Raw genomic sequence first — 23,113 nt, forward strand, 5'->3', positions numbered from 1 at the left:
CAGATATTTATTTTAGTTTTAGTGGAAATTATTTTTCCATTATAATAATATATCTTAGTTTACTTTATAAACCTACTTACATAGTTTCAATAATTTTCAAACTCAACCAATTTCTTATAGATTGGTAGCTTGCCTCTTGCATTTCTTTACATATTTTGTTGGGGTTGTTGTATAGATTGTAGTAATCGATTTGCCATTCATAATTTAACTTTTTACGTTGTTTATTTTTATATGTTCCATTGAAGATATAATTACATTTTCCAAGTTTATAATAACATCTTTTTATGCAACTTGTATATTTAAGTTTTGATAGATACGAGGGCTGTTCAAAAAATACGCTGACTGACGTCATAAAACAAAATGTACTTTATTTAGAAGTTACAGGTCTGGGACTCCTTCAAAGTACTCTCCTCCCCAACGCACACACTTATCCCAACGGTGTTTCCACTTGTTGAAACAGTCCTGGTACGCTTCTTTTGTAATGTCCTCCAGCTCCTTCGTCGCATTTGCCTTAATCTCGGGAATCATCTCAAATCTTCTTCCTTTCAAGGGTCTTTTGAGTTTGGGGAACAAGAAAAAATTGCAAGGAGCAAGGTCAGGTGAGTAGAGGGGTGGGGAAGAACAGTGATCGAGTGTTTGGCCAAAAACTCACGAGTTCTGAGGCACAAATTTTGCAGCAACGCGGTGCATCTTCAATTTTTCGGTCAAAATCTCGTAACAAGATCCAACTGATATCCCACACTCTTTAGCAAGCTCCCTGACAGTCAGACGTCGATTTGCCCGCACCAGGGTGTTGATTTCGGCGTGTGGGTCGTCAGTTGACGTGGAAGGACGTCCAGGACGCTCATCACCTTCAATGGTCTTTCGACCATCCTTAAAACGTTCATTCCACTTGAAACATGCCGTACGCTTCATAGCAACATCACCGTAAGCCGTGTTAAGCATAGCAAAAGTTTCAGTCGCAGATTTTCCAAGTTTAACACAAAATTTCACAGCAAGTCGTTGCTCCTTCAGGTCATTCATTCTGAAATCCGCCAAACGAAAAAATCGCACTTCACTTAAAACCGCGTAGCTAATACACAAATGAAGATATCTGCAATTGGGAAATGGCGTCGCAATCAGCTGATCTGTGTGAACCTAGCAACACCAAGCGGATTCCCCTGAAACCAACTGGAGCCGCGCAATTCAAACAGTCCGCGTATTTTTGAACAGACCTTGTATTTCTGAAATCAATTTGTTTTAGTATCATACAATGTTTTCATTTTGTTTTAGTATCATACAATGTTTTCAATTTGTTTTGGTATCATACAATGTTTTCAATTTGTTTTGGTATCATACAATGTTTTCAATTTGTTTTGGTATCATACAATGTTTTTAATTTGTTTTAGTATCATACAATGTTTTCAATTTGTTTTAGTATCATACAATGTTTTCAATTTGTTTTGATATCATACAATGTTTTCAATTTGTTTTGGTATCATACAATGTTTTCAATTTGTTTTGGTATCATACAATGTTTTCAATTTGTTTTGGTATCATACAATGTTTTCAATTTGTTTTGTATCATACAATGTTTTTAATTTGTTTTAGTATCATACAATGTTTTCAATTTGTTTTAGTATCATACAATGTTTTCAATTTGTTTTGTATCATACAATGTTTTCAATTTGTTTTAGTATCATACAATGTTTTCAATTTGTTTTAGTATCATACAATGTTTTCAATTTGTTTTAGTATCATACAATGTTTTCAATTTGTTTTGTATCATACAATGTTTTCAATTTGTTTTAGTATCATACAATGTTTTCAATTTGTTTTAGTATCATACAATGTTTTCAATTTGTTTTAGTATCATACAATGTTTTCAATTTGTTTTGGTATCATACAATGTTTTCAATTTGTTTTAGTATCATACAATGTTTTCAATTTGTTTTGGTATCATACAATGTTTTCAATTTGTTTTAGTATCATACAATGTTTTCAATTTGTTTTAGTATCATACAATGTTTTCAATTTGTTTTGATATCATACAATGTTTTCAATTTGTTTTGGTATCATACAATGTTTTCAATTTGTTTTGGTATCATACAATGTTTTCAATTTGTTTTGGTATCATACAATGTTTTCAATTTGTTTTGGTATCATACAATGTTTTTAATTTGTTTTGGTATCATACAATGTTTTCAATTTGTTTTAGTATCATACAATGTTTTCAATTTGTTTTGGTATCATACAATGTTTTCAATTTGTTTTGGTATCATACAATGTTTTCAATTTGTTTTAGTATCATACAATGTTTTCAATTTGTTTTGTATCATACAATGTTTTCAATTTGTTTTAGTATCATACAATGTTTTCAATTTGTTTTGGTATCATACAATGTTTTCAATTTGTTTTAGTATCATACAATGTTTTCAATTTGTTTTAGTATCATACAATGTTTTCAATTTGTTTTGGTATCATACAATGTTTTCAATTTGTTTTGGTATCATACAATGTTTTCAATTTGTTTTAGTATCATACAATGTTTTCAATTTGTTTTGGTATCATACAATGTTTTCAATTTGTTTTAGTATCATACAATGTTTTCAATTTGTTTTGGTATCATACAATGTTTTCAATTTGTTTTGGTATCATACAATGTTTTCAATTTGTTTTGGTATCATACAATGTTTTCAATTTGTTTTAGTATCATACAATGTTTTCAATTTGTTTTGGTATCATACAATGTTTTCAATTTGTTTTAGTATCATACAATGTTTTCAATTTGTTTTAGTATCATACAATGTTTTCAATTTGTTTTAGTATCATACAATGTTTTCAATTTGTTTTAGTATCATATAATGTTTTGTTAATTTAGTTTTAATAGTTTATTATAATGTGAATTATCATTATTTTAATACATTTATTTTAAAATTCATTTTTAGATCTGTTTTAAAATGGTTTATGCTACTAGTTTTGTAACTAGTGGTTCTATGGAGCTTATTTTATCTGCTATAATATAAGAATAATTTGACTGTTCTATAGTAGTAGCTCGCATAAACTATTTTATATTATTTTTTCAGGTTTGGTATTTATGATTGTGTTTCCTACAAAGTTTGAATCTTTCATTTTATTTGCATTTAGAAAAGAAACATTTTAGTTTCTTCAAATAAGTTTGTATATAAAACTGTTGATATTTATAACTTACTAAAGGTATAAAATTAGTGTACATGATATACCTAATACTTCAATTATTATAAATTAACTAAATATTTCTTATACGCGCGCTTAATTACTTAAAAATACGGTATATTTATTATATCTAACTTTATAATATCTATACATCTATCTGTATTGCACAAATTTAACTTGTTTATGGTCTAAATTTCTGGCAAGTACTGTGGTATACAATTCCTGTGTAATTAACAGTAAAAATAATGAAAAATCAAAATCCTTCTTTAGACTATGCATACTCATTTACATTATATTGATCATAATTGAACTAACAAAGAAGTAACGCCCAACAATATAGTTAACAATGAAAACAACCAACTGATGAATGAAAGCATTTTTAACCATTGTCAATAAGAAATGTACATTAACTTACTTATATTAGTGTTTAGTTCTGATATATTTAATTAAAACTGATTAACAATGAAAAGCTATGAGCTGACATAAAATTCTTACCCCTTCTCGTAAACATAGTAATTTTAATTCCTCTGTCCTACTTTTCAACACTTCTTCTAAAGCTTCCTTTCTTACTTTTAAGATCGTCTTTATGTCATGTTTGTCAAAATCAGTGCATTCTACTGCTTTGTCAAGGACTATGAGTGAAATAAAAGTGTCAACATAAAACATTATTAAATTTATTCAATAACATCTGTAGACAACAATATTTCATTTTTTTAGTGTGTGTATGTGTTTTGTTATAGCAAAACCACCTTGGGCTGTCTGCTGAGTACACCGAGGGGAATCGAACCCCTAATTTTAGTTTTGTAAATCTGAAGACTACTTTTCTTTGAAAACTAAGATTAAGGACATTTAAACGTAACATCAGCAATGATACTATTAATTAAATATAAACAACATTTGACTTAAGGATAAACAATTAAGAACATTTAAACGTAACATCAGCAATGATACTATCAATTAAATATAAACAATATTTGACTTAAGGATAAACAATTAAGAACATTTAAGGATAAACAATTAAGAACATTTAAACGTAACATCAGCAATGATACTATCAATTAAATATAAACAATATTTGACTTAAGGATAAACAATTAAGGACATTTAAACGTAACATCAGGAATGATACTATCAATTAAATATAAACAATATTTGACTTAAGGATAAACAATTAAGGATATTTAAACGTAACATCAGGAATGATACTATTAATTAAGGATAAGCAATTACTTCAGAAACAAGACCTTCCAATTTAGAATAACTATATAGGAACAAAATACTTGCTTCAGAAACAATATTTGTTTATAACTTAAAATAACAATTTCGAATTCAAAATAAACACTTGTTTCAGGAAAAGTGTTTGTCAGTCAAATAAAACAAAAATTCAGATTTAGAAATGAATAGAAGTTTTGAAGAATAATTTATCATTAAATTAAGATACCGAGTAATATTTATAAACAAGGAGAAAAAACATAAAACGTAGTTCTGGAGAAAATATATTACTAAATTAAGACAACGATTGATCTGTTGCAAAAAAAATAAACTGTGAAGCAGAATTTATTATTATGCTTGAATAACCAATAATATTTACAGGCAAACAAAAACAGGAACTGTATATGAAAATATGTTATAAGATTAATGCAGTAATTAATAATTAGAAACAAACCTAAACAGGAGTTCTGAAGAAAATCTCATTATTAAATTCAAACAACAATTTATATTTGCAAGCAAACAAAAACAGGAGTTCTGACGAAAATCCTATTGTTAAATTGAAACAACAATTAATATTTACAAAGAAACAAAAACAGGAGATCTGACGAAAATCCTACTATTAAATTGAAACAACAATTAATATTTACAAAGAAACAAAAACATGAGATCTGATGAAAATCCTACTGTTAAATTGAAACAACAATTAATATTTACAAAGAAACAAAAACATGAGATTTGATGAAAATCCTACTGTTAAATTGAAACAACGATTAATATTTACAAGTAAACAAAAACAGGAGTTCTGAGGAAAAATCCTATAATTAATATTTTCATTCAAAGAAACAAAAAAAACAGGAGCTCTGAGGAGAAATATGCTACAAATTTAACAAATGGTGATCCATAGCGTATCCTCTGGCACGTGGTTGTCAGTTGCCGATACTATTATAGATGCATTCATAACGACGGAGGACATATTAGGCCTTTAAAATAGTTGAAATTAAATAGTATTCTCTGGTTAATTTGAAAATTGTGGGATTTATCTCGGCTAGAACTGATCATAATGAACAACATTCTATTATCATTACTTAAATACTTACTGTATAAGTTATGATAAAAATTGAAATGTTTGGATTCTTAGAGTTTTACTCACCTTCTCCTTTAAACACGGACAAACTGGGCGAGCTCCTACTCATTCGCAAACTTAGAGTGGAATTGAGAGAAACCAAAGATGAGACGCTACTGGACAAATCATGAGTTATGTGATCATAGTACCGTAATGAATTTACTGGACTCTGAAAAAATAGTACTCAGTTTTAAAGAAGAAATAAAAGCATGAAAATACCACACACGAAGCAAAACTGTTTTATTTTAAACAGTTTGTTTCAATTTTATTAACAACAGTATTTAGATAGCACTGAATTTATAATAAAGAATCCTATGATTTAATACTGCACAGATACTATATAGAGTAGCACCTGTCGTTGTTTTGTTTTGAATTAAGCACAAAGCTACACAATGGGCTATCTGTGCTCTGCCAACCACGGGTATCGAAACCCAGATTTTAGCATTGTAAGGCCGCAGACATACCGCTGAGCCACTGGGGGGCGGCACCTGTCATAGGTATCCAGTTGAAGTTGAGATACTAAGAGAAGAGTAGCTCATAACATTAAAAAGAAGTCAATTATCGGAGATCTGTTTATAATATAACAAATTTACTATTATATATTTATTTTAATATCTATGTTTGTTTCAGTTTAATACGTATATAGAAATGCATGTAACTTATATTGTTAAATGTATATTGCGAAATTCCCTCATATTCCCTGAATTTGTAGAATGTTCTCAAGTGTAAGAATCAACAATGTACAACGTGTGTATGCAAATAAGAATGACTGCCAATATTGCTGCCAACTGAAATTTCTAGAAATTCTCTTCTCAAACATATAAAAGGTAACCAACCCAACGCGAATACAGTTTTACATTGTTGGTTTGCTACAGTTAGTATACTATAAACCTCAGAAGCTATAATTGTGATAAACGCTTATCATTCGGAAAGCTACAGACATTTGACCAGTAAAGTCTGTAGATTTCGAACGTTCTAAACTGTTTAACTTCAGAGAATTAACTTCGGACGTTATTATTTGTACGAAGACGTTGTACAACTTCGGCTGCGAAAACTCACGTGAGACCAGCCAAGAACAAAAGCTCGCTAGCTGTGCTGTACTGATACATCAACTCGAAAGTAATCCGCTCATTGTAAACCGTTGATAAAATATTCAGTCCCAGACCAGATAGAAGGCTCAATATTGTATCTGAGGGTCGCGAGTTCGAATCCCCGTCCTACCAAACATGTTCGCCCTTTTAGCCGTGGGGGCGTTATAATGTGACGGACAATCCCATTATTCATTGGTAAAAGAGTAGCCCACGAGTTGGCGGTGGGTAGTGATGATACCTGCCTTTCCTCTAGTCTTCCACTGTTAAATTAGGGACGGCTAGCGCAGATAGACCTCATGTAGCTTTGCGCGAAATTCAAAACAAACCAAAACATTTTATATTTAGCATGTGGAAATAAACAACCAATGTATTTAATGAAAACAATTATTGATTTAAATATATCAGATATTGAATAATGGTAATAAAATATGTATTTTCATGTTTGTAACACTGCTAAGACATACCCTGCTAAAGCAGCTATCTGTTTTACATCGTTGTGCTACAGCCATATCGCCACGATAATCTTCAACAAGGAGTGAAGTTCCAGGTTAAAGTCTAGCTTTACAAACATGAAATACCTGAAAATATGAATCAAACAAAATGTTATACAATTTCTTCTGTAAAACACTTCCTAGACTTTTCATACTAGCTCCCCCGCTAGAACAGCGGTATATCTATGGATTTACAACGCTAAAATCATGGGTTCGATTCCCCTCAATGAGCTCAGCAAATAGTCCGATGTGGCTTGGTATGAGAAAACACACACACACACACTAACTAAAATTCACTAGAAAATGATGCGGTTAAAAGAGAACGCCAATTTTGTCTACGGGGCCCAGCATGGCCAGGTGGTTAAGGCACTGGACTCGTAATCTAAAAGTCGCGGGTTCGAATCCCCGTAGCGCCAAACATGCTCGCCCTTTCAGCCGTGAGGACGTTATAATATGACGGTCAATCCCATTTTTTGTTGGCAAAAGAGTAGCCTAAGAGTTGGCGGTGGGTGGTGATGACTAGCTGCCTTCCTTCTAGCCTTACACTGGTAAATTATGGACGGCTAGCGCAGATAGCTCTCGAGTAGCTTTGTGCGAAATTCAAAACAAACCAAATCAAACCAGTTCTACGGCCTTTTCATGAAGTTCATTTTCCCCCTCCACTTTTGCATACAATTTGATAGCCTTAAATAACTTAACACTTGCGATGAAGTAGGAATTTTTGTGTCCTCATTATCTTTTCCATTTTGTTCATCTTTTGAATCTCTCAAACTGTTACCATCTTGCGATTCTATTATAGAATTATCAATTTCATCAGTTTCTTTTAAAACATTCTTGTCAACGTTCACAAAACTTTCCATGTTCACAGAATCATCTGCATCTTCTCGATCAGAGTTTGGATTTCACTAGAATCATCATAACAAACAACTTTTTTCACAATCTGCGTAATTATCAAGAATAAATCCACAGTTTCGAAAGCACTTTATTACGCATTCATCTTTCATGCATTTGATTGAATGACATAAAAATGCAATTTCATCTAACAGTAAATTTTCATGGTTATTTCAGATGTTCTCTTCCAGTCGTACATGTTTGCAATAATATGCTGAAGCAGCATTTTTCTGTATTTCAGTTTTACACTGTATAATTCTATTATCTAGTGGCTGTAGAACTGATGTTGTACATGGAGGTAGAAAGACTAAACGAACATTTGAAATCGAACTTTTGGGTGACAAGTTGCATTATCTAGTAAAAATAGAGTATTCCTGTTTTCTTGTTCCATTCATTTGCTTAAGTTGTTCAAAAATTCCACGAATATAGTACTTGTCATCCATGCTTTATTATTCGCTTTCCATTCCACAAGAAGTTGATTCTTCCTTAAATTTTTGAAACAGCGTGGATTTTCACTTTTACCTATTACCCATGGTTTCTCTAGTTTCCCATCAGCAAATGCGACCAAAAGTACAGTCAATCGTTCTTTCGAATAGCGACCTCTGGAATAATGACGGCAGAAAAATAATATAATATATTTAACCAATACTTACTGTCACAAAATGTTCAATAATTTATTAATATTTAGAGAAATGATTAATTAAATAAGAAATTAATACTTAATAAAAAAACATTTTCTTCGCCTCACTCAGGTTTTAATCCTACTTGTTGATAGATGAGGTAGGTGAAAGATAGTTTTTTGTCCGCGTTACGCAGGTTCCGCCATATAGAGGGCGCTTTATAAATCTTAAGATAATGCTGCAACATATATGCAAAAACGGCTCGTTTGGGTTGAGAAAATATTTTACATGGAAGAGCGAAACGTTGTTTCTCTACATCACTGAATGCTACAACAGTTTGATATTTCCGGCGTGTACAAGTTTCCGCCCTATGCGGCTTACAGCATAGACAGGTTTTACTAAATATACCCTTAAAAGAAACTATTCAACTATTTGTTCACTTCATTTACAAAGATGATTCGAATCACGTGATTATTTCTAAATCCGTTTTGTTTTCAGGAACTAATGAACTTTGTTTTTTTTTTTATTTCGCGCAAAGCTATACGATGGCTATCTGTGCTAGCAGTCCCTAATTTTGTAATGTAAGACTAGAGGGAAGGCATCACCACCCACCCCCAACTCTTGGGTTACTCTTTTACCAACGAATAGTGGGATTGACTGTCACATTATAACACCCCCACGGCTGAAAGGGCGAGCATGTTTGGTGTAAGGGGAGAGGAACTTTGTTGTCCCTCACTGACACACGGGTCAGTTTACGGATTTAAACTGCTAAAATCAAGGGTTCAATTCCACTTGGTGAACTCAACAGATAGCTCGATGTAGCTTTGCTATAAGAAAACACACACATACACATGAACTTTGTAACTAAATGCTAGAGTTTCTGAACAATTTGAAGGTGTTGCTATGGGTTCTATAGGGTGACCCGTAAGTCCCTACCCATCCATATATCTTATGTATCCAGTGTATCTGTGTTATTGTATCCAGGGTGTCACCAGTATTCTTGTACCCACGCACTTGTTACAATACGCTCTTCAAGTATAAATGGGCTTACATCGGCCATATTTATCTGAAAAAAAAGAAACAAATTTATAATACATGCGTAACTGAATATAACATAATAACATATGGATGGGTAGGGACTTACGGGCCACCCTGTAAAATGACGCCTTCTATGGCCAACCTATCTTTGTGTTATTATGAAAAATTGCTTGCAATAGTTTAAAACACTCTACCCTCGTGGATATGTTTGTGTGTTTTTCTGTCAAGCACAAAGCTACATAATGGGCTACTTATGCTGTGCCCACAGTGGGAATCGAAATCCGATTTCTTGCATTAGGAGTTCACAAATTTGTCACTGTGGCATGCAGACGACACATTTATTATTTTCAAGAACTCTGATTAAGATCCCCAGTTTCTTCACTATTGAAACAGTAGTTTTAGCAGTATATAGTTTATTGTTGTAACATTAATAAGAAAATAAAATTTTCATATGTTGACATTTTAATCACAAATAATAATCACCAACAACGTGAAATATACCTAACGGCTCCCACAGATACATATATGTATTAGGTTGAGGAATAATTCGTGAGCGTTTTTAAATAATTTCATTCAAGCATTACATGCAAGACTATACAATACTTCAATGCATGAACACATTACACCCAAAACATTTATTATGATACTTTATTTCATGTAATACCTAGGTATATAGTATGCATTGTTTTAAACGAAATTGCAAGAAATTAAATGCGAAAAGCAGATGGTGTCGAAAATGCTCGATTTTATCCACTTGACATTCCATTTAATGAGCTGAAAATGAAAGCAAAAATTAAAGACATATGAAAATCAAACACACCATCTATTAGAGCAAAAAATTATCTACCAAATGACATGAAATATTTTGCGAAAGTGTTTCATTTATGAATATATTTTGTTAACTTGAAAAAACGCTCACGAATTATTCCTCAACCCAATAGTTAAGGACCATATTCCTGGTTTAAAGTTATCAAACATAGTTCATAAGTATACTTATTCCTATTGTTAATAAGGCTTATATTGATTCCACTAAAAATATTATTGTTAATTCCAAGTAATAAAACAAACACATTATGATCTAAAATTCCTTGAAGTTGTTTAAAGTGTACTTCAACATGCGTCAGGAAAATGGGACGATGTTTTCAATTCTCATTGGTTTAAACTCGTGCCAAGAGCCAATGACAAAAGTTTCAAAAAAAAAACGAGAGCCGGGATCTGAGATTAAGTAGACAAGTTCAGTAAACAAGTAGCTACGGAGTCCAAAAAGGAACATGGCGAATAAAAATTTTATTTCGGTGTCATGAGATACTTTACCGAGTGGGAGGAATCGTTATCTCGTGATGCTGTATTGAGTGCGGGAATTGGCTCGTGAAAATTAGTCATGAGCACGAGGTAATATTTTTGTCCTTCATGTCCATTCCAAGATTCCGAAAGTAGGCTGTTCTAATAGATTTGTTACTAACACTTCAATGTGTGTGTGGCTTAAGTGAATATGTGTGGGTTTTAATCACAAAAAGTCAATAACGGAGCTGTATAAGTGATACGTCTGTTAATGGGTTTTGGGATTTTTGTAACTTCGCTTTTATGAATTACTCTAGAGTAATCTGTAAAGCTATATCTTTAAAACACGTAAACAGTGCTTGTTATCAACAGCTATCCCAAATCGAGGTAAGTGTATTTTGTATTCAATATGTAAGAATGGCACGAATATTCGTTGCGATATTCTACCCTGTCGGACACTTTAAATAAGAAAACTTTACTTTTCTGAAACTGATGTAATTTATTACGTGTTGGAATTGTTTTATTACAATTCAAAACTAAATGAGTTGTTCGGAAGGAAGTAAATAACATTTTCACTGCGCATCCTTACATTCCACTCCACCCCTTCTACTGGAAGTTTAACTTCCAACTTAAAATCAACGTTCTGATTTGACTTGACTGATCATTCCACCTGGATGTAGTTAATTCATACGAAGCTTTACAATGTAATGTCTTTGGACACAATGCCTTTTATCTCCTTACCAACTCGTGAGGTACAAATGGCCATTGAGTTAGCCTATTTACGTTATTACTAACAGGTGAAGGTATCAAGGTGAAGGGATTGTCTTATGAAAATCTTCAAACCTTACTAGTGGCTCAGCATGGTTACAGCGCTGGACTCGTAATCTGAGAGTCGCGGATTCGAACCTCTGTCACGCCAAAAATGTTCTCTTTCAGCCGTGGGGGGAGGTATAATGTTACGGCTAATCCCACTATTCGTTTGTAAAAGAGTAGCCCAAGAGTTGGCAGAGGGTGATGATGACTAGCTGCCTTCCCTCTAGTCTTACACTGCTAAATAAGGGATGGATAACGCAGATAATCCACGAGTAGCTAGGAGCGAAAATTAAAAAAAAAACAAATAAACTCAATTAGTACGACTTCCGAGAGGGACAGACTTTGTTCTAAGTTAAATGTTAAACATCGATCGCTCAACTACAATTTCGTCTTTGCTTGCTCGTGGCCTACGGGCAGTAGATAAGAAATTTTCAATTTTGGGTTTTCTCGAGTATATGACAAACATGATATCTCAGCTTTAATGTTTCGAAATTTAAATTATTGTAAAGAAAATTAAAGCAGATAGTAATTAATACTCGTAAATACAAATATCACACTATTGGTTATTTTATCTTGTCTTAAATAAACAAATCTTTCGTCGATTTTTTTTATATTAATAGTTGAGTATGAATTAACATTAGCATACATTTTGGAATAAAAAGTTGCATCTTGTACTAAGTTTATATCTCTCTACTACTGGCTTTAAAAATTGTCATTCCACGAAATTTAAAATACTTTTATCTCAAACATTTTTAAAGTTTTAAATCTTTCAAAATTTGTTCGAATCTTTACGACATCAACTCGAACAATGGGGTTGGAAGAGCTTAGTAACATTATTCGTGCAGCTATGATAGTGGGTTGTCTTTCTCTGCTTACAAACTGCTCCAAAATATAATGTATACAATAATCTGATAATTGAGGAAGCTTCAAGCCTCGGTTAAATCCGTTTTTAATTTTTTCTCAGAATTCGTATACACAAATAAAGTTATTTTAGTCAGTTTCGATCATTTCCTTACCACTTCTGCCTATAACGAATAATTCAGTTTGGATACAGAGAGTATATACCATCTATAAATTACAATATAAACAACTTCAGTATTTGATAGTAGTGGCACAAAAGTTTAAAATGCAGCATTTTACCTTCTTATCGGCCCGGCATGGCTAAGCGTGTTAAGGCGTGCGACTCGTAATCTGAGGGTCGCGGGTTCGCATCCCGGTCGCGCCAAACATGCTCGCCCTTTCAGCCGTGGGGGCGTTATAATGTAACGGTCAATCCCACTATTCGTTGGTTAAAGAGTAGCCCAAGAGTTGGCGGTGGGTGGTGACGAGTAGCTGCCTTCCCTCTAGTCTTACACTGCTAAATTAGGGACGGCTAGCACAGATAGCCCTCGAGTAGCTTTGTGCGAACTTCAAAAACAAAAAAACAAACCTTCTTATTGCACTTAAGTTCACACTTTTTATTTACTTTAAATATCTTTTCATAACATCACGTACCACGTGTGACGAATAGACTTAACAGCCTTCTTAGGTTGGTTTGACCTTGATTTTGTAATAGTAGCTGTAAGAACATTTACATGTTGGCCAGAGAAACAAGTTCAAATCGTGATGTATATACACTTATTAACTTGTTGCAGCGTCGTCTACTAGGCTCTAAAATGTATATGTTATCTTATATTAGAAATATAAATAATTATTACACAACTATTAAGGCATGGGTTTTAGTTCTATTTAACATTATTGAACATCATTATGTAATAATGATTAAAATGGTGGAAGGTGGTAGTGTTAAAATTCTAGAAATATAGGGTGGTTCACTTCTACTACAAGACACTTTTACGCCTGAAGACAATGGTGACTACCTTCCCACAAGTGGTTCCAGACAGCGACAGGCAGTACGAGTTGAAACGTTTGGAGTGAGACCACGAACTTCGAACCAGTAACTGATTCTCTGCAGTTAACTAGTTTGTGGTTTGTATCATGTTTGACAGAGAAATATCCTCAGCGATTTTAGCAGCTATGCCACAAACATTTATTTACCAACACGAATAAATGACATGGACTAGTAACAGAAAATATTTTCGTGTATGAACATTTTGACTGTGATTTGTTTTAAAAATTATTCTCAGTATTGTAATATAGTGATTTGATATCCTGTGTACAATTATGTAATTTATAGTACTAAAACTATTGATTTATAAATATATAGTTTGTTTGTTTTGTTATTAAGCACAAAACTATATAAAGGGCTATCTGTGCTCTGCCCACCACTTGTATAGAAATACCACTGTGCTGCCTGGCATGGCCAGGTGGGTTAAGGCGTTCGACTCGTAATCTGAAGGTCGCGGGTTCGAATCCCGTTTGCACCAAACATGCTAGCCCTTTCAGTCGTGGAGGCGTTATAAAGTGACGGTCAATCCCACTATTCGTTGGTAAAAGAGTAGCCCAAGAGTTGGTGGTGGGTACAGTAGATAACCCGATGTGGCTTTGCTATAAGAAAAATACAGACTTATGTGCACCCTCTAGTTGCTTTTCTAAACATAACTTCAGACCGAAAACATTTCAGCAAATGAAAGCTCAGTTAGGAAAGAGACCCGTACTCTAAACCCTTGGAAAGTTTAAGATAACTCGGACTTTCGTAGAGTGCGACTGTAGAAGTAAACACATCCAGTTGTCTGTCAGTCAGAGCAACAAGTCCAAACTATTTGTTTTCCCATTATGCTCTTGCGTGCTATCTTTTATCAGTTATAATACAATTAGAGTTTAAATAATATACAAACTGTTCTAAATTTGTTATCTAACGTTCGTACAGTGGGAAATACAAGTCATAAAGTAACTTACACAAGACACAATGTGAAATTTATCGGAATAAGTGTTTTCTCAAATTAAGGTTGTTGCAGGAGTCGTTCCATTATAATGACCCGAAACCAGTGAAACTTTAAAGAAACGAAAGTTAACTTAGCTTTCTAAATTAATGCATCTACTGCACACCTAATACTAGAGTCTCTGATGTTTTTTAAACATACCACAGATCAGCTCTCAAAAACAGGTTGTTTACGTACTGATATTCTACAGAAATTTAAAGTACCCGAAAAACTCGGACTCCAGAAGCGTGAGGCAGATAAGAAATAAATTGTTGATAGCCATGGGGAAACAAATGAATTTGTGAACAGATAAAACAATCTTTATTTACGATAATTGCATAAAATTATTGTCCGTATTCCGTATGCACTTGCCTTTTTCACTGCTAGCTTGTATGATTAGTTTGGCTTATTTTGAATTTCGCGAAAAGCTACACGAGGGCTATCTGCGCTAGCCGTTCCTAATTTTGCAGTGTAAGACTAGAGGGAAGGCAGCTAGTTATCACCATCCACCGCCAACCCTTGAGCTACTGTTATACCAACGAATAATGAAATTGACTGTCACAGAATAACGTCCCCACGGCTGAAAGGGCGAGCATGTTTGGTGTGAACGGGATTCGAACCCGCGACCAACAGATTACGAGTCGAGTGCTTTAATCACCTGGACATGCTGGGCCACAGCTTGGGTGAGAGATGTGAAATATTCGCACAAGACAAGTACAGCAAATTTTCGGATCGAAAGAACAGGGTGCTGTATACCATAAACCATAGCTAAATACCTAAATGGAAAAGTTTTAAAAATCTAGAAAAAACAAAGTATCTGATTGTATGCAGTATACCTTTTTAACTTTCATCTATTTTTAAACCAAAACCCTTATAAAATTATGCGTCGCCAAAAATTTCAAATAATGTATACAGCGAAGAAAACTCAACTCTTACCAATTTGTACAAGTGTCTATGTCACCTCTCAAAATGATACTTCTTCCTTATTCAGGGAGTAGAAATGGATATCGGGTCAATGACGCGAACTTAATGGCCTCTCGTGATGTTGTATGTGACTTTTACGTAACTAACGGGATTAGCATAAGCCTACATTCAGGTAACAATAATGTTAATAGCAACATACAGAACCCCTGTTAAAAATTAGAGAAATGTCTGAACACATATGAATTATGAAAAATCCTCCACTACATATACAAGTAGGCTCTAGTTTTACACTGCAAAATTATGAACGGCTAGCGCAGCTAGCCCTCGTGTAGCTTTGCGCAAAATTAAAAAACAACAACAAACGAATATGTACAAGAGTAAAATCAGCAACTGTTTCAGCTACGAGTGAAACGCTTTTATGAAAATACTTAAGTATTAATTATGAAACGAATAAAATAAAAGGACACAAATAAAATATGTGATTACATTAAGATCTTCATGATGAGAAGAAGAGTAGTGAAAAGGTGTAAGAAATAAAACAGATGAGATAAATAATAAAATACAATAGTTATTACAGATCACTGGTTTTATTAGTAAAAGAAATCTGAACGAGTTATAAGTGTTAGAGTGCTAATTAGATGACAATAAGTTAAATGAATCAAACGTTTTAAGTTAATATCGCCTTTAAAACATTATGCTTATTACGACAGGTCTTATCCTGGTAAGAATAGCATTTACATCAACTTATCTTGGTAAGAATAGCATTTACATCAACTTATCCTGGTAAGAATAGCATTTACATCAACTTATCCTGGTAAGAATAGCATTTACATCAACTTATCCTGGTAAGAAACAATCAAGTAAGTATAGCCATTAATATTGAACTAATTTAAAGTTTTGGATTAATAAAAATAGATAGCTTCTCAGTGTTATGGAAGAAGAAATTAAACACAAAAATCAGTTTTTGTATTTGAATTCAATGAAAACTGAATCCTGAGTCATAATTAAGATTATCAATAGAAATAGTCATGAACTACTTTGTTTGTCTAATTTCGCTTAAAGCCACTCAAGAACGATCTGCGCTAACCTTAAAATCAAAATGACAAACATTTAATCACCATTTAACCCCCTCCCCTAAACTCGTTGGCTACTTTAAAAGTGAATCCCACTATTCTTTGGTAAAAGAGTAGCCCAAGAGTTGGCGGTGGGTGGTGATAACTAGCTGCCTTTCCTCTAGTCGTACACTGCTAAATTATGGATGGCTAGCACAAACAGCCCAAGTGTAGCTTTATGTGAAATTTAAAACAAACGTGTTTGCCTTTTCTTATCATTTTCTGGGCATAGCATGGCCAGGTGGTTAAGGCACAAAACTCTGAGGGTTGCAAGTTCGAATCTTCATCACACCTAACCGTGGGGGCGTTATAATATGTCGATCAATCCCATTATTCGTTGGTAAAAGAGTAGCCCAAGAGTTGGCGGTGGGTGGTGATGACTAGCTGCCTTCCCTCTGGACTTACACTTCTAAATTAGGGACGGCTAGCGCAGAGTAGCTTTGCGCGAAATTCAAAAACAAAAAAACAAATCCCTTACCTTTATTTTTAAAGTGGAAACCAATAAATTAAGCACGTGCTGCCTTTTGTTATAAGTCAATGTCTTAAACTAAACGTTCAAACTCTTATCAGTCGCTGCAGTGGGGAGAAATGAGCTATCTGTATAAATTGGACTTACTTGATGTTGTTATTACATCAATAAGTTTGGAGCTTTTAGTACACATCCTTGTTGTGTAATTTTCGATAGCGATGTTAAGGAAACGACAATGTTTGATTAGAATAAGAAAGAGTGAACTCGTATTTCCACTGATATGTTGTAACCGCACAGAGTGGTTCCTGTTTCGCTTCCGAGAATAAAACACCCTGATGGTTTACATTATTGTTGTTTTGTGTTTCGTCTTTCTTATCCTGAAAGTACGTGAGATGAAGAAAACGCGTGGATCAACATATGTTGTCTTTCTGTGCTACAAATATTCACCGTTAGTTGTGTTATTTAAGAACACAGTTTTCTTGTAAATTACAAATGTCATAAAGAAAATGATGATACAGTTTGAGTAAACCGGTTATTTAATAAAGAAAATGATGGTACGGTTTGAGTAAACCGGTTATTTAATAAAGAAAATTATGGTACAGTTTGAGTAAACCGGTTATTTAATAAAGAAAATTATGGTACAGTTTGAGTAAACCGATTATTTGATAAAGAAAATTATGGTACAGTTTGAGTAAACTGGTTATTTGATAAAGAAAATTATTGTACAGTTTGAGTAAACCGGTTATTTGTTAAAGAAAATTATGGTACAGTTTGAGTAAACCGGTTATTAAAACTACTAAAATAATTCTAAAAGAAGGACGTTTTTAAAACAAACACTGAAAGATTTTCCTTATTAAAAGATTTCTCGTTTGCAGAATTATACATACCGTATGGTAATAATCTTAGATTGTTCATCTTAAGTACGTTTGTGCAGTCGGTCGGTAAGTGAGGTCTCTCCACACAAAGTAACAGCAAGAAAACTCCAAAAGGTCAAACAACCAAGTCGCAAATTATCTTGGCATCCAATATTCACTTTTACATAAAACTACACAAAACGTTATGCAAGTTTAAACAGAATAAAATAAAAACACCTGTTAATCTTGAGCTATCTTTGATTATGAAGTTATTCTGCATAGAAACGATGTGATGCGTTTTGTATTTTATTTATGCCTATCAATTAATGTATAAGATATTTTATTATCATTTACATAAAATACCCACGTTAGCTGTGGGGTTCATGTCCCCCCCCTTTATGATTCATAGATACACCAATGTGCCGATAGAGCTCTTCCAGTTGTTTCTATGGCACTTCATAGGGAAAATAGCAGATAATAAATCCCGTTAGGACACCCACTTGTGGTACCTACCTGAGCGGGTGTCAAGAAATTAGAAATTACCCCACTTTACGTGAGGACGACTCCTCACGCTGATTGGCTGACTCAAGGGAAGGAATGTTGTCTTTAAAGGTGAGGAGGTCATAGTTCCAAACTTCGCCACCAAGGAGCGTATCGTCAGGGGCGTATTGCTGGGCCGCCATGACAGGCAGTCATGATGCCAAAATGTGCCACGAGGGTGTTTGTCATTAGGGCCGCATTGCTGGGCCGCCATTACAAACAGCCGTAATGGATGATTACGTCACAAAATAGAGTACGTCTTTTTACAAGATATCATATTTCCAAAAATTGTAACCGAGACGTATTGATACCTTCATGTTGAACAATTACCTATTACCACCAAGATACAGAGTTGAAAATAGGTTACCGACTACCACCAAGATACAGAGTTGAAAATAGGTTACCGACTACCACCAACATACAGAGTTGAAAATAGGTTACCTACTACCACCAAGATACAGAGTTGAAAATAGGTATCTACAAAACTTTAATTCGGTAATATTATAATGATAAAAAATATAGTTGTAATAATTGTATTTAATCATTTATTTTCTCACAATAAAGATTTTGTAATCTAATCTATCTACATCAAAAGTCACATCTATTGAAGGTATAGTTACGTAAAAACGTTTTCCAGCAAACTTGTATACAAACATATCGTTACAAACTTGTGTACAAACATATCGTTACTATCTTTGTGGGATCAAAATTTCGATAGGAATTTTTGTTTTATAAAAGAGTCAACAACAATAATGAACGTAATATACACAATATTGTCCACACACGGTTGAATATGGTGCTCACAGTGCTTTTCGGTTGTAAAGTCAACGTCCAATATTTCTTATATTGAGATTATGTGAAGGTAGTTCTAATGAATCAAAATATTCTGGTTTTTCATTTAGACTAAAATAAATACAGCTCCAGTGGCTACCAGGTTTATGACTAGGCTTCAGGTTTACTATTTATAACTGTTTCTCTGTGGGGTCAGGTGGTTAATCAGCGACAAACACACTTCCGGACTTCTCTCTTCTACACAAATCGTGCGAGAGTATGGAATAAATTTCTGTTACGTTCATAGTTTCGTAGATTTCAGTTATAATGTTTTTAGATTGATCAGTTTGGGCCCGGCACGGCAATCTCACGATTCGCAATCTCAGGGTCGCGGGTTCGAATCCCGTCGCATCAAAACATGTTCGCCTTTTAAGCTGTAGGGCGTTATAATGTGACGGTCAATCACACTATTTGTTGGTAAAAGAGTAGCTCAAGAGTTGGCGGTGGTTGGTGATGACTAGCTGCCTTCCTTCTAATTTTACACTGCTAAATTAAGGACGACTAGCGCAGATAGCCCTCGTGTAGATTTTTCCAAAATTCCAAAAAACCAAACTAAATAATATTGTAAAGAGTCGTGCATACAGCTGAGCTTCAAAATCTGGTTATAAAGATGGAGTGGACATCTGGATTACCACGAAATTGATGTTGTAGTTTTTGTAATTGTATGGATTTTTCTTCCAAGAACCATTAAACGCATCATTATCAATACATCTTATAACATCCTTGACTCATTCCTTGTTTGTTTCTTTGGGGAACTGAGAACGATTTATACATTATATATTTCAAAGGTTGTTTAGCTGTTTGTTTCTGAAATGCTTTAGCATGTCACAGAATGATTGATGGGTTGATCTTGGCTTTTCTAGCGTGGATATAAACATGTTGAATCCTGTTTCATCACTTGACATAACATAGAATGAATTTTTACTTTGTTTATAAGCCACAGTTTTAAATTTACATCAGCACCCAAGAACTTGAGTAAAATATAAACAGTCGATCATGTCAACTGTGTAACTACCACGTGTATCTGTGAACCGATCTTTCATTCGCATTACCGTTAAAATCGAGATCGTCGAAAGTACACATTGTATCTTTTATCCACACGAACGATGTCAAATTACTTAGCTCCACCAATACAACTCAGTAAAGTTTCTACGTAGGCCTTATTTGCGCAAAGGTTGTGAGACGAACAAATGAGTTTATTGTTAAGGTGTTCATCTGTTAAGAAAGCAGAGAATGAAGAAACAAGTTGACAGGTACAGGAGTGTCTTCATCTTTAAAAAATGTCATCATGGTTGACAATCTTGCCTTTACATGAAGATACGGTTAGGCTGGATATATATATATATATATGTCTTCTGTCGGTCAGTGAAGATAATATTGAATTCCCACTGACTTTCCCTTGATAACTGTTTGTTTGTTTTTTTAATTTCGCGCAAAGCTACACGAGGGCTATCTGCGTTAGCCGGCCCCAATTTTGCAGTGTGAGACTAGAGGGAAGGCAATTAGTTATTGCCACCCACTGCCCACTCTTGGGCTACTCTTTTACCATCGAATAGTGGGATTGACCGTCATATTATAACGCCCCCACGGATGAAAGGGTGAGCATGTGTGCTCAGAGGGCGGGGGTTCGAACCCGCGACCATCGGATTATAATTCGAATACTTTAACCACTTGGCCATGCCACGCCCGTGTGGTAGGAAGAGAAAATAAGTCTGGTACAAACTTTATGCACTGACATGACTTTTCATGTGGTAGGAGAACCACGATTACTTGTCGCTGTTTTTCATCTCTTACTTTTAGATATTCTCAACATGGGACCTTCATGTTTCTTATTTGTAATATGTAGTTAGGTTCGGAACTCCTAGTGTCGCTTGTCGTTTTCCAACATTGACAAAAGGTTTTTCCTTGTATGACTTCAGATGATAAATTTTTTACCTGATTGAACGTCTTGCTTTCCTGAGGCTAATGGTCCGTTTTTCAGAAGTGGTATAGCAGAACAATATGTCTTGCTTAAAACGTCTTCCACTCGGCGTTCTTATTACCATTAACTACCAGTATAATGAGGTACTCCGCTTCCCACTTCATAATTGTAATGTATGTCACAGATGTCTGGTTCTTGATTGTAAGAACCTCTCATGATCGTGAATGTGGGGCGTTACGATAACTCGTGCTTCTTCAGATAGCTGATCAATATCTTCCTTCATATCGAACTCTATAGTTTGAAAAATTTTGTTTAACCAGATGTCTGTATTGAAGATTTGTAAATGTTTCAGTGATAGTGTCTCCATTCTGGCCTTTAACTCGAACAGTTCGTATCATTACCAACAATACTTGGTTCCACAGAATCTGAGTAAACACGGAGTGAATACATCATGTATGTTAACAGTATAGGTACTATAGTGGGCTCCGTTATCGTGTGATTACTATCAGAGCCAGTTATAACTGATACCACAGGATCAAGTATTATAGGAAGCTCCGTCATTTACGTTTGTGTTTACTCTTCGATTAAATGAATCCTAAGTGAACATATGTTCATTGTCGTGTTTAGGAAGTGTATCTTTTATTTGGTTTAATATTCCAATTCAACCTTTTGGGTTCTTTATAATGACCTGGTCTGATATAATTTATTATGGTAGCACAGCGAAAGCCTAAAAATTGTGATATCCATCCTGTATCACCAGACCTATTATGCCAGATATGCGGATAATGTACTTAGACCAAGGCCACTTCCCACGAAATTTCAAGACTAATAGATTTTGGAAGATTAGTGATATAGTTTGTCAGAATATTATTATCAAGATAATTCATATAACTAAGTAACGTCACATACAAGTTATTTGTGATAAATAACGAGAAATAGAGTTTTATATATAATATTTGATGATGATAGGTGATTCATATCTGTTTGAAGATAATTAATATTACACATATTAAGACATCTTTTCCATTTTAAAAAATGTTCTTTATTTTTGCCCTTTACTCGTTGATATAATATTTCGTCAACAGCGTAGACATCATCATTAGGAGACTTTAAATTCTTTGTAGTTCAAATTCATAAAGTGTTTCATTTAATTTGTATCCTACATTGTCTTACAGTTTATATACTGGTTAGTTTCTCTCTATTCTCTGGTAACTCGTAAATATTTCATCTGTCCATCCAGACATGTAACCTTTCTTAAACTGATGCTTTACTACACTAATATGTGCTTGATAGCCTACTTCGAAATGAAATTTTACTTTAATTGACGACTTGTAAACGACCCATGAATATTTAGAAACATGTCGGTACACGTGAGTAAATACTTAAAAAATGATTGTTGTATTAACTTAGTTTAGAGAGATCCATCAGATCAGCCTGCCATTGTTCACTGATCCGTGAAACGATAACTCTGTTTCTCGAAAATTCGTATTCGTGGTTTATGTAAAGTATATGTATCCTGTCCAATTAACCGATCTTTAACCTGAGATGCAGTTACGGACTTCTCTAACGCTTTTACAGGTCTTAATAAAGGCAATACTCCACCAAAACTAGCAGGTTTTGTAGGGTTATAATAGATTGTAAGGTTTTGCTATACGTTATTTAATACACCGTCTGATTTTATTTAATTTTTTACTATCAAATTTGTCTCTAAAAGTAGTAAGAATTAGACCTTTACAACGGACTTTATTAACTGTCAGACGACTCAAGATGTTACTAAGCCTAAAAACCTAACAATAGCCCATGTCAAGATACAAATGAATGAATTATACAATAACACTTTCTTATAAATGATCCCGTCTAGAAACAG

At 34.0% G+C, this 23,113-nt stretch overlaps 2 protein-coding genes across 18 annotated transcripts in view; one reads left to right on the forward strand and one right to left on the reverse strand.

Moving 5' to 3' along the window:
* Positions 1-17,378, reverse strand: part of LOC143251040 (uncharacterized) — a 40,102-nt gene extending 22,724 nt beyond the window's left edge. For 2 of the 16 annotated variants that reach the window (XM_076502350.1, XM_076502336.1), the window contains exons 1-4: positions 17,110-17,331; positions 7,065-7,178; positions 5,537-5,678; positions 3,670-3,806 (exon numbers count right to left, since the gene is read on the reverse strand). In XM_076502350.1, coding sequence (XP_076358465.1) covers positions 3,670-3,806; positions 5,537-5,678; positions 7,065-7,109 — 324 coding nt within the window. In that variant the 5' untranslated portion in view covers positions 7,110-7,178; positions 17,110-17,331. Of the gene's footprint in view, positions 1-3,669; positions 3,807-5,536; positions 5,679-7,064; positions 7,179-9,451; positions 9,473-9,538; positions 9,669-12,874; positions 12,897-15,531; positions 15,682-17,109 lie in introns of those variants that run through there. The other 14 variants (XM_076502340.1, XM_076502338.1, XM_076502345.1 and 11 more) reach the window with 14 other exon arrangements.
* The window catches only part of LOC143251043 (sulfotransferase 1C2-like), a 61,428-nt gene continuing 49,286 nt past the window's right edge, over positions 10,972-23,113 (forward strand). Inside the window, exon 1 of one of the 2 annotated variants that reach the window (XM_076502357.1) lies at positions 10,972-11,032. In XM_076502357.1, the coding sequence (XP_076358472.1) occupies positions 11,022-11,032 (11 nt within the window). In that variant the 5' untranslated portion in view covers positions 10,972-11,021. The other variant, XM_076502359.1, reaches the window with a different exon arrangement.

The sequence above is a fragment of the Tachypleus tridentatus genome, chromosome 5, assembly GCF_004210375.1.
Source record: "Tachypleus tridentatus isolate NWPU-2018 chromosome 5, ASM421037v1, whole genome shotgun sequence".
Lineage (NCBI taxonomy): Eukaryota > Metazoa > Arthropoda > Merostomata > Xiphosura > Limulidae > Tachypleus > Tachypleus tridentatus.